Raw genomic sequence first — 13,109 nt, 5'->3', positions numbered from 1 at the left:
AACGTTGTAGTGCTTTGCTGTTGGTGGGAGTGGGCCAGTTAACGACTGCTTGGATCTTGGCAGGGCCGGGTTGCAGTTGTCCTTTGGCGACGATGTAGCCTAGGAAGTGTACGGAGGAGAGGTGGAATTCACATTTTTCGGGTTTGACATACAGGCGGTTTTGAAGGAGGTGCTGGAGGGCTTGGCGTACATGACTGTGATGTTCGTCAGAGGAGCAGGAGAAAATGAGAATGTCATCCAAGTAAATGAAAACAAACCGGTTCAACATATCGCGGAGGACGTCATTGATGAAGGTTTCGAAGACAGAACGGCATGACTTGGTATTCGAAGTGTCCGAGGGGGGTGTTGGAAGCAGTTTTCCATTCAGCCCCCTCTCGCATACGGATGAGGTGGTAGGCGTTTCGGAGGTCCAATTTGGTGAATATCTGGGCGTGACAGAGGGGTTCAAATGAGGGGTCGATGAGGGGTAGTGATGATTTATCATTCACGGTGATGTCATTGAGTCCACGGTAGTCCATACAGGGGCGGAGAGTGGTGTCTTTCTTCTCAACAAAAAAGAAGCCGGCCCCTACTGGAGACGAAGGACGGATGAGTCCGGAAGCCAGAGAGTCATGGATATAGTCCTCCATTGCCTCTTTCTCAGGTCCGAAAAGGTTGAAGAGACAGCTGGAGGGAAGAGGGGCCCCCGGCTGCAGATTAATTGTGCAGTCATGAAATGGCCACGTCTTTCCTGAAAACAGGGGAGAGATCATGATATTCCTCAGGTACCCGGGAGAGGTAACAGGTGTGGCAGGTGATGTTGGTTTACATGAGGGCGGTATGGCAGAAAGCAGCCACTGTGAATGGCAGTGAGGGTTCCATCCAGTGATTGACAAGTGTGTCCAGTCTATGGCGGGCTTGTTTCTTGAGCCAGGGAATTCCGAGGGCTAGTGGGGTCTCAGAGATGATTTCGGTGAATTCCCGAAATAAACAGGGTGAATGGAACTGTTTGGTGGGTGACAGGGGATATGACTCGCCCATCCAGGGCTGTGAGTTTCTTTGGAAATGGAAGTGGTTGGAGAGGGAGTTGGAGCTGATGTGCCAATCCTTCATGAATGAAGTTATCGTCGGCTCCGGAATCAAGGAGGGAAACTTGCTGTGTGAAAGAGTTTAACGATTCCATGATCTCTTGAAGAATTTTATCCTCTTTACCTATGCCTTGGAGGGTGAGTGCTTGTCTTAGCGCCTCTGGGGTTGCTGGGTCCATGGTGTGGCCTGAGTATTCTGTCACGATTCGATTTTGATTGGACCCAGAAGCAGGCAGATGCTGAGAGGTTTGTGATGAATGGTTTATTGAAAGAGGGTATGGAGATAATCCTTGAGACGTACTGGTGAATAGTCGAGGCAGGGAACATGTGGGAGGCGGTGGTCTGAACAAGCGGATGGCTTGGCGGCGTGATGGAAGAAGTCACTCGGCGGGGAACACGGAAGGAGCACTGAAGACCAAGAAAAACTGGCAAGCTTTTATGCAGCTGGCAATGAAGGCTAATTGATGACAGGTGGTGCTGATTACTGGGAAGAGAGGGCGAGAGAGAGAGAGGGCGAGAGGGGAGCAAGGCGCCACCCCAGCGCCAACAAAAGAACTGCAGTGCACAGCTCATGACACATGCATTGCCATTTCTTTCAGTCCTGTGTTGCATTATTTATCAGCAAACCCATAAACCTATTTTCATTTATTTATTTAAGAAGAGGAATATTTTAATTACATGTTATAGTTTATAACATGAGTTTATAAAAAAAAATATATATATGTATTTGTATCTGTGCTATACTTGAACAATAACTTTTTTTTAACACAACATTTGTATATTTTGACCACAGGGTTTCCATGTTGGATAATGGTAATCTTCGTATATGGAACGTAACCAAATCAGATGCTGGACCGTACACGTGCATGGCAAGGAACCAGTTTGGTGTGGCCAGTAGCACAGGAAGTGTCACCGTCAAAGGTAACTTCAATTTGCATTTCCTACTTACCAGAACAAGAGTATTTGGGCTTCATAAACCACATCCAGTGGTGCTTTTGGATACAAGTGACCCAACAGGAGTTTTTTTTATTTTTTTTAGATATAATCTGTCATACAGCCAAATAGTTTTGAGGTATGTGCGCTGTATCGTTGCAGTGAGCTCAACTCAACTCACTTTTTTTTCACTACAAGTCGCAGTTTGGCAGATAGTGAACAATTCTTCATAAACAGAGGTTTCAAGCTGATTATTTCAACTCCCAATTAAAGTTCACTGTCAAATTAAACAAACAAAATGAAATACACTTTGTGTTTTAAAACAACCACATTAACCTTGCCTTAAAGTCTGCTGAATGGGAATAGTTTTCTAAAAGTGTTTGTACGCTGAAGTTTTAAAAATCACAAAGAAATAAAAAGTTCAATTTTTAATAGCTCATTCTTCAGAGGTGTTGAAATCACTCGGCACTCTCCCTTACTGCCTCTGGTGTCATCAGAGCATATTCTGTGTGGAAAAAGACCTCATGTTGGTAGAGCATCTGCAGTGGGGACTGCATTGATGCTCCGGTGCTGTGACTTATTATGCTTCATTAAAGATGTATGTGAACTGGGTATAAAGTGCGTGCCTTTCTTTTCTTTTTCCACAGGGGATAGTATCATAACCCCCTCTTGTTTTTCAGGGACTTGCTATCATGTTTAGTGAACTATACCCTCACTGTGAGCTGCTTTCACTAAGATTGCCTGCTTCATTCATGATATTTTTCTTTTCTGCTTTGACCTTCGTTGTCAGCCTTATTTATTGGATTTATTAGATTCCTGATATTTATACGCTGGCTTCAGGAAATTTTGGGGGGGCTAGTTTGCTATTCATTAATATCTATATTGCAACAGAATATTGGAATATTTGAACATTTTGTCAAGACTCACCAAAACAATTCAGCAAACTTGTCTGGTAAGTGGTTATGTTGTTCAGTATAATTGCATCCAAGCACAGTTGATTGTGTACTGTGCTGTCAAAGAAAGAAGATTAATCACCATAGGGTCAACAAATGAAAATGTGTTAATTAAATAATGTCAATAATTTCAACTGCCTCAACCAGTGATTCTCAAAGTGTGGTATGAGTATCACTAGTGATACGTGGGCGCTCTCTAGTGGTACATGAAAGAACCACTGAATTAAATAAAATATATAATATTTTGTATATAATTATATGCAACGTAGCTACAGTAAATGTCATTTTTAGTACTAAAACCTCAGCCTCTGTATTTTTTGGACTGTGTTTTAATGTCAGCCATGGTGGTAAATATAATAAATAAATAAATATAATAAATATAATCTAAATATATTTTGGGGTGGTAAAGTTTCAGAACCTCTTACCTAAACTATAGAAAGTAAAGCAATTATTGTTGTAACAGTTGTTTTCACTCAGTATGGAAGAAAAATCCACACCCTCGATCTAATTTTTGTTTCTCGTAAGAGGACTATCTGGGAAATATTTTGCAATGTGTCTTCTAGAAAGCACATGCCTATTGAATGAATTGTACTCTCCCGTTCATTACTTTCGGATTTGTATGATAATTTAATAAATTGCGTGAACATCAATTGTCACATTCAAGCCAATCATGTATGATAAATATTGAATAAATATTTTTACACACAAAAAATCCACCTCCCATCATTAAATTTGGCGAACATTCTGGTCCAACTGTGTCATCGTAGATTACTTAAATCAAGATGTTTCCTTTTCTCTGTTGAATTATAAAACAGATTGAATAAATTATGAATGCTAGAAAGTCAGCAGCAGTCACGAATGTGAAAGAGAGCTTTGAGTGCACATTTCAGCTGATTTTTGACAATCCCTCGCTCTTCCCCCCCAATTGAGAAATCTCCTACAAAAATTAAACCTGTGTAGGATTTAAGAAAAGCTAAAATTGGGCCAGAGAATATGGTGCAGTGTTTTTAAAGAAATCATAATGAATTCCTTTTGTCTTTATGTCTGTCAATCACACAATCCTTGTAATTCTACACAAGATGATGATATGATTGTGTTATTGCCTCTACCCTCAGGCAGTTAGGGGCCATGTTGAAACTGCTGCTCGCTGCAGGTTCAGATTGATGTCTGCATGTGTGATTTGCCAAACAAGATGCAAGGAATGGAGCCTGGTAATGTCTTCTCAGCATAAAAAGACTTTGCAGTTATGTACTTTGCTTTATCAGGTAGTCGGGGTTTATTTGACACACATTTGCTCCTTTTCCATCATCATATGTACATGCAGTTTTCTGCAGCTGATGTACAAATATGATTCTGTGCCTTTCTGTCACATTTGATATTGTCTGATAAATGAGACATAATTTACATGCATTATTTGAGTGAGAATTGGAAACCAATTTAGTGGGGGATAAATGTGTATTTTCGGAGCAGCTCTTATGGGAGATGACAGTATTATATTCCAATTGACTTTGGTAATATGAATGCTGAAAAATAGCTGTCAGAAAGCATTCTAAATATCCTGGCGTAAATGAGTCACCTAGAAAACAGCAAAGGAGGAGCAGTCACAATAAATGAGCCTTGTTAATGTCCACATTATGACAACACTGGGGGGATATTAGCAGATTAATTGCATTTTATTAGAGATACACTTGCTGAATTTACAACCTCAATTCCAATGAAGTTGGGACGTTGTGTTAAACATATATCAATAATAATCACAACAATAATCATTAACTTAGAATTTTATGGCTACAACATGTTCCAAAAAAGCTGGGACAGGTGGCAAGCTGGGACAGGTGGCAAAAAAGACTGAGAAAGTTGAGGAATGCTCATCAAACACCTGTTTGGAACATCCAACAGGTGAACAGGCAACTTGGGAACAGGTGGGTGCCATGATTGGGTATAAAAGGAGCTTCCCTGAATTGCTCAGTCATTCACAAGCAAAGCTGGGGCGAGCTTCACTTCTTTGTGAACAAGTGCGTGAGAAAATAGTCGAGCAGTTTAAGGACAATGGTCCTCAACGTAGAATTGCAAGGAATTTAGGGATTTCATCATCTACGGTCCATAATATCATCAAAAGGTTCCGAGAATCTAGAGAAAACACTGCATGTAAGCGGCAAGTTTCTGGCGCAGCAGCATCTGGCGGGCTCGCTCCCAGGTCCTCCTGCAGCGTCTCACAAAGGTCAGTGCCGCTGGAACTGTGGACTCTGGGGCTATGGAAGGAAATAGAGATGGTTGGTAACCATGCACAACGTAAAAATGTGATAGACCAGTGGATGCAGAGGGGAGGGAATTGTGAGAGAATTGGACCCAAACCAGTTTTTGAGACCAGGATCACGGCTCCTGTGAAGCAAGACATCGGAGCCCAGTCTCCAGGTCCTGGTTCAGCCTTTCGGCTTGGCCGTTGGTTTCAGGGTGAAACCCATGTTAACAGACTGACGGTAGCACCTATGAGATTGCAAAACTCCTTCCAAAATTACGAAATGAATTGGGGACCCCTATCAGACACCACATTCTTGGGGAAACCATGGAACTTGAATACCTGGTGTATCATTAACTCTGCAGTGTCTTTAGCTGAGGGGAGTTTCGGGAGTGCAATGAAGTGAGCCATTTTAGAGAACCTGTCAACAACTGTAAGAATTGCGGTATTTCCTTTCGAGGCCAGTAATCCCATCACAAAGTCTACGGAGATGTCTGACCAAGGACGTTGTAGTATTGGCAGGGTTCGCAACTCCCCAGAAGGACGTTTACGAGAGGACTTGTTAGCAGCACATACCTGGCAAGCATTGACGTAATTGGTAACATCCCTTCTAACATCGGGCCACCAAAAGCGCTGTTCGACCAGAGATTGAGTCTTGGCAATGCCTGGGAGACATACAGTCCGGTTAGTGTGAGCCCAGGGGATGACTCTTCCCCTTAAGGTCGGAACCACATAAAGCCTGTTTTCAGGGCGATTTTCTGGGCTAAGAGTGTTCTCCAGAGCCTCCTTTACTGCAGTCTCAATGTCCCAAACAAAGGCAGAAATGAAACATGACTTGGGCAAAATGGTTTTAGGGTCGGACAAAGAATTCTCTGCACAGAAAATGCACGATAAAGCATCTGGCTTACCATTTTTAGAACCAGGTCGGTAGGATAACGTGAAATTGAATCTAGTGAAAAACAGCCCATCTTGCCTGCCTCACATTTAATCTCTTAGCAGATTTAAGATATTCCAGGTTCTCTGTCCATACTAAAAACGGAGTATGTGCCCCCTCTAGCCAGTGTCTCCACTCCACCAAAGCCACCTTGACTGCCAGCAGTTCACGGTCACCAATGTCATAATTTCTCTTGACTGGGGTCAGTTTTTTGGAGAGATAAGCACAAGGATGTAACTTACCATCCTTAAGAGATTTCTGGGAGAGCACTGCTCCTATACAGACATCAGACGCATCAACTTCTACCACAAACTGCTGTTTGAAATCTGGCAAAGTAAGGATGGGAGCGGAGGTAAAGCGGTAAAGTTTCTGAAAAGCTGCCTGACAAAGCGGGTTCCATACAAAAGGTCTGTGTGGCAAGGTAAGATCATGCAAAGGCGAGGCTATAGAACTGAAATTTATAATAAACTTTTTGTAGAAATTAGCGAACCCTAAGAACCTTTGTACGTCTTTGCGTGACGTGGGATTGGGCCAATTAGTCACGGCATCAACTTTGCAAGGGTCCATCTTGATTTCACTGGAGCCAGCATGAACCCCAGAAAAGAAACAGATGCCTTGTGGAACTCACATTTCTCAGCTTTGACATATAGTTCATTCTTCAGTAACTGCTGCAACACAGAACGGACATGAATGATGTGAGTCTCCTCATCAGGGGAGAATATCAAAATATCGTTTTAATATACAAAAACATACACATTCAACATGTCACGCAGGACATCATTGACAAAGTTCTGGAACAAAGCTGGAGCGTTAGTTAGTCCAAAAGGCATCACCAAATAATGTCCCGTTGGTGTGTTGAATGCTGTTTTACATTCGTCCCCCTCCCTTATCCTAACTAGATGATATGCATTTCGTAAATCTAGTGTGGTGAAAATCTTGGCTCCCTCCAGGAACTCAAAGGCAGTGGAGATGAGAGGAAGAGGGTACGTTTTTCACCGTTATGTCGTTGAGACCCCGGTAATCGATACAGGGTCGCAGAGTCTTGTCCTTCTTGTCCACAAAGAAAAATCCGGCTCCCGCAGGGGATGAAGATGGGCGAATAATCCCGGCTGCCAGGGATTCATCCACCTACTCCTTCATAGCCTTGTGTTCCGGCCCTGAAAGAGAGAATAACCTCCCTCGTGGGGATGTGGTTCCAGGCAGCAAGTCAGCACAGTCATAAGGTCTGTGGGGTGGAAGGGATGTGGCCTTGGACTTGGAAAAAACGTCTTTATTAGCCTGGTAACAGAGGGACACTCGAGATAAATCAGGATCCCCAGAAGGGGTCTGTGGATTGTCATTAGAAACATAGCCCTGAACATCACATGGCGGCTTGAAACAGTTCTGGGCACAATTGCTGCCCCATGACATAACCTGCCCAGAGGACCAGTCAATGTGGGGGTTATGTAATTTCAACCATGGGTTCCCTAAAATAAGGTCATGATTCATGGCGTCAAAAACATAAAAACTAATGCGTTCCGAGTGAGAATCAGGAAATGTCAATGTGAGTGTTTGGGTGCGGTGAGTGAGCTTGCCCATAAAACTGCCGTCTGCAGCATAGGTGTTGCGGTGGCGTTTTATTTGAAAGGTTCTAAGGTGCATACGTCTAACGAGGAGGGAGTTGAGTTTGCGTCAGAACCAGAGTCAATTAATACAGGTGGATGAATTTCTTGATCAGGAGAGCATAGTGTCACTTTAGGAAGAACCCGGGCAGGGTCTTCCTTAATGAAATTCAGACTCACCTCTCCCGTGCCCTTGCACTTTGACGGCAACTTTGACGTGACAGTTGCTCACGGAATGACCCAACTGCCCACAGTAGAAGAAACCGCCCTTCCTTCAGCTGGCGTTGACGTTCCTCAGGGGTGAGACGGAACCTGCCCAGTTGCATGGGTTCATCCGTGGTGATGCTAGCCAGTGGGTTGAGACCGGAAAATAGGGACTCTGCCTTGGTTTGGCTGGTCACTGAGGCTCGTCCTCCAAGTGCGCGGTGACGCAGCCCTCCGCCGAATTCCGTCCACCTCGCGATCCAAAAGCCTCTTGTCGATCCTTATGGCGAGAGAGATGAGTGTCCAAGTCGGTCGGCAGGTCTAGCGGGACCAAACTATCCTTGACGACGGGGTTTAGTCCTTGAAAAAAGGCATCGAGCAGTGCCCTATTATTCCACTGACTCTCAGCTGCTAGAATCCGAAACTCAATTGCGTAATCTGACACCCTGCGCTTGCCTTGTAGTAAGGTGACAAGGGAGCGAGATGCCTCACGATCTGGTGTGGAAAACTGAAAAATTAGCTCCATAGTCTTTATGAAAAAAGCCCACGAATGACACGCCCCGGAATTGCGGCTCCATTCAGCAGTGGCCCACGCCTCCGCACAACCAGTCAGCTGGGAAATAGCGAAAGCGATTTTTGCCCGCTCGGTGGGGAAGGCAGCTGCCTGCAGCTCAAAGTGGAGTTCGCACTGAGTGATGAACGGCTTAATGTTCCCAGAATCTCCAGAGAACCTCTCTGGTCGAGAGAGCTGTGGGCAGACAGCAGCGGAGGTAGCAGGTGGCTGCATGGTGACTGCTTCACATGGAAATGTTGGCACCGTGGCGGTATCGGGTGTTGTGCCAACTGGTTCCTTCTTTTGAATAATTTTCATACGAAATTCAAACTGTGAGGCAACCTGTCTCATCATATTGTCCTGATGTTCTGATAGTCCCTCTTGATGAAGGTGGAGGGAAGCAAGCTGCTCATCCTGCTTCGAGAGGTGTTGACCCTGCGCTTGAAGGGCTTTGCGCACCGGGTCTGAGTCTGCTGGGTCCATGTTATGGTCAGTTCGTTCTGTCATGAATGGAACAGAGGATAGGACCCAAAAATGCACGACTCCAAAACAAATGGACAGCTTCAAAAAAGAGAGGTTTAATATACGGGCAGAGGTCATTCCACAGGCAGGCAATCCAAAAAAGACAAGAGTATCCAAAAACATGAGGCAAAAAGGCGAGGTCGATAATCGGAACAGGGTCTAGTATTACTGTGAGTCTTTGACGTGGAAACAAGGAATGCTGGAACGCGACGACACGGTACAACGAACTGGCGACAAGAAAGAATGAGACACGAGGTTAAGTGCAAGGGGTAATTCGGGTAAACGAGGCACAGGTGGTGAAGATGCTCTCAGTAGCAGGTGTGTATGAAACAGGGGGATGACAAACACTGGAACACACACCCATGACACATCCGGACTGTTATGGATGCAAAGTTCGAAAGCCAGCATATGTGATGGTATGGGGCAGGTTTTGGAGAAACATATGCTGCCATCCAAGCAATGTCTTTTTCATTGACGCCCCTGCTTATTTCAGCAAGACAATATCAAACCACATTATGCACGTGTTACAACAGCGTGGCTTCGTAGTAAAAGAGGGCGAGTACTCGACTGGCCTGCCTGCAGTCCAGACCTGTCTCCCATTGAAAATGTGTGGCGCAGTATGACGCGTAAAATACGACAAGGGGGACCCCGGACTGTTGAGCAGCTAAAGCTGTACATAAAGCAAGAATGGGAAATAATTCCACCTACAAAGCTTCAACAACTAGTGTCCTCAGTTCCCAAACGTTTATTGAAGGTTGTTAAAAGAAAATGTGATGTAACACAGTGGTAAACTTGACCCTGTCCCAGCTTTTTGCAGCCATAAAATTCTAAGTTAATGATTATTTGCTAAAAACAACAAAGTTTATCAGTTTGAACATTAAATATCTTGTCTTTGTGGTGTATTCAATTAAATATAGGTCGAACATGATTTGCTAATCATTGCATTCTGATTTTATTTATGTTTAACACAACGTCATTGGAATTGGGGTTGTAGATTTAACCAGGCCTGAGCCATTGCAATTACAATGTAGTGGTCAGTGAAATTCTGAATCATACGTAATTCACCTTTTTGTACACTTGTATAGCCTAAAGGCAATATTCATTACATAACAGATCCTTGCAACTCTTGCTTTGGAAGAGAGCTGCAGCAGAATATTTTGAAGTCACTATGTTGGTATCCACGTGGCTCAGTGGAGAGCATTCTCAACTAAAGGCATTAAGATGGTAAAGGCTAGTGATTAAATGGTCATGTTTTAAATGTTGCCTTCACCAAAAACATGGAAATATATAATTGTTTGTTTTGAATTAGTTTAGTGTTTGTCTATCATTGTACATACATTGCTTATACAGCGGCTGAAATAAGTATTGACCACATCACCATTTTTCTCACTAAATATATTTCCAAAGGTGTAATTGACATAAAAATTTTAATAGATATTGGGAATAACCCAAGTAATCCATACATATAAAGAAAGTAGAACAAATTAGCTCATAAATTAAGTTATGTGTAAAAGTGTGAAATGACACAGGCCAACTGGTACTTATTAAATACTTTGTACAAAAGCCTTTGTTTGCAATGACAGGTTCAAGATGCCTCCTGTATGGAGAAACTAGTCACATGCATTGCTCTGGTGTGATTTTGGCTCATTCTTCCACACGAGCAGTCTTCAAATCTTGAAGGTTCCGTGGGCTTCTTTTATGGACCTTGGGTTTCAGTTCTTTCCATAGATTTTCGATTGGATTAAAGTCAGGTGATTGGCTGGGCAATTCTAGCAGCTTTATTTTTTCCCTGTTGGTTTGGTGTTGTGCAGTTCCATTTCTCCTCCAAACGTCGTGTGCATTACGGCATCCAAAGAGTTCAATTTTGCTCTCATCCGACCAGACTATATTCTCCCAGTATTTAACTGGCTTATTCAAAAGTTGTTCAGAAAACTTTACATGAGCTTTGACATGTTTTTTTTTTTTAAGCAATGGGGTCTGGGATGATGAGTGTGCATACAGGCCATGGTGGTGAAGTGCATTACTCACTAATTTCCTTGTGACAACTGTACATGAAAGTTTCAGGTCTTTTTAAAGCTCTCCACAGGTGGCCCTTGGCTCTTGGACAATTCTTCTGATTATTATTTGCACTCCATCCATCCATCAATTTTCTGAGCCGCTTCTCCTCACTAGGGTCGCGGGCGTGCTGGAGTCTATCCCAGCTATCATCGGGCAGGAGGCGGGCAATTTAGAGTCCCCAATTAATGCATGTTTTTGGGATGTGGGAGGAAACCGGAGTGCCCGGAGAAAACCCATGCAGGCACAGGGAGAACATGCAAACTCCACACAGGCGGGACCGGGGATTGAACCGCGCTCCTCAGAACTGTGAGGCTGACGCTCTAACCAGTCGGCCAACGTGCCGCCTATTTGCACTCCTCTGTCAGAAATCTTGCGAGGAGCACTTGATCAAGGCATTTTTATGGTGATATGATTGAGGAAGCTCTGTGCTCTTACCCATCATGAGATATATCTTGACTCACACCTTGGCAATGAGACCTTTTTGTAGGCCATCAATTAGGACTGAACCATCTGATATTCATTTGCACTGACAAGGGGCTGGATTGTGTTTGATTATTTATAGATTTTAGGTGTTGTCTTGGCTTTCCATGCCTTTTTGCACCTCCCTTTCTTCATGTGTTCAATATGTTTTCCCTGTGTCATTTCACATTTTTACACACAACTTCATTTATGAGCTTATTTGTTCAACTTTCTTTGTTTGTATGGATTACTTGGGTTGTTCCCAACATCTGTTGAAATGTTTAGATCAATAGCACCTTTGGAAGTATATTTAGTGAGAAAAATGGTGACGTGTTAAATACTTATTTCAGTCGCTGTATACACACCTGTATAGTCCATCCATCCATCCATTCTCAATACCGCTCATCCTGTTCAAGGTTGCAGGGCGCTGGAGCCTATCCCAGCTGACTTCGGGCGAAAGGCGGACTACACCCTGAACTGGGTCAATCGCAGGGCACATACTTGTATAGTTTTAGTATATATATATATATATATATATATATATATATATATATATATATATATATATATATATATATAGTATAGTCACTCTTCTATTCCATTTTATTTTTTAAATATTTTTTACAATATTGCTATTTTTTTTTAAGTAAATTATTTTTGCAAACTGTTTGCTTACAAACTGCAATTGAAACAGATTTTGATGGAAAAAAAGGTTTGTGTAGCATAGTGTAGCATAAATCGGAAGGAGTAAATGAGTGAATATGACAATGGGACAGTACAGTGTATATGGGTAATGAAAGATACAGGGCACGACTTATGAGATGTAACAAAAAAGGAAAACGGTATGGCGGTTGGTATCAGAAAGCAGCTCAAATAAAAAGGGTAAATTTCCTGCTAATGTTAAATTCATAACTCTTTCCAAATTCTAATGCATTCATGCGTGATGCTGATAATGCGATGAGAACTCACTCTCAGAAAACAAGCTGCATTTTTGTCTGGGATCGATGAATACAGAAAGAGTCCGGATGAAATGCTGGAGTTTTGAACAGGCTGCAGCATCCGGTTAAAACACGTGCCCTCTCCCTCTGGGCGACGACCGTTGAAGCGGCTTGATCCAGGAACTGTTCTTTGAGCATGACTCCTGTTTTGTCAAACTGCATGCTGCTCGGCTGAGCTGCGTCTTCTTGGACCTTTCAAGCAACCAGCTACACTGGTAGGCAGTGCACTCCTTCAGTGGATGTGTTGGGAGATTTTGTTATGGTCTGATGAAACCAAGGTTGAACTTTTTGGCCATAATACCAAAAGGTATGTTTGGTGCAAAACCAGCACTGTTCATCATTTAAAGAACAGCATTCCCATGTGAAGCATGGTGGTGGAAGTTTTTTCTTCAACTGGAACTGGGCCTTAACTGAGGTTTAGAGAATTATGAAGAGTTCTAAATTACAGTCAGTATTAGCTAAACTCTTCAGGCCCCTGCTTGAAAGTCACTTTTTCAATTTGTCAATTGTTTATTTATTAACACTATAATTCAGTTTGCTGATTTAATCAGAGATAATGAGTGAAAGTTCCATACGGGCAGTGATGTT

The 13,109-nt window shown here is 42.9% G+C and overlaps 1 protein-coding gene across 3 annotated transcripts in view; it reads left to right on the top strand.

The window, feature by feature from the left end:
• The window catches only part of LOC133408976 (contactin-4-like), a 227,005-nt gene that overhangs the window by 190,377 nt on the left and 23,519 nt on the right, over window positions 1-13,109 (top strand). For all 3 annotated transcript variants that reach the window (XM_061688419.1, XM_061688418.1, XM_061688417.1), the window contains one exon: window positions 1,861-1,988. In XM_061688419.1, coding sequence (XP_061544403.1) covers window positions 1,861-1,988 — 128 coding nt within the window. The remainder of the gene's footprint in view (window positions 1-1,860; window positions 1,989-13,109) is intronic.

The sequence above is a fragment of the Phycodurus eques genome, chromosome 10 (genome assembly GCF_024500275.1).
Source record: "Phycodurus eques isolate BA_2022a chromosome 10, UOR_Pequ_1.1, whole genome shotgun sequence".
NCBI lineage: Eukaryota > Metazoa > Chordata > Actinopteri > Syngnathiformes > Syngnathidae > Phycodurus > Phycodurus eques.
This window is presented reverse-complemented; position numbering and strand designations above follow the sequence as displayed.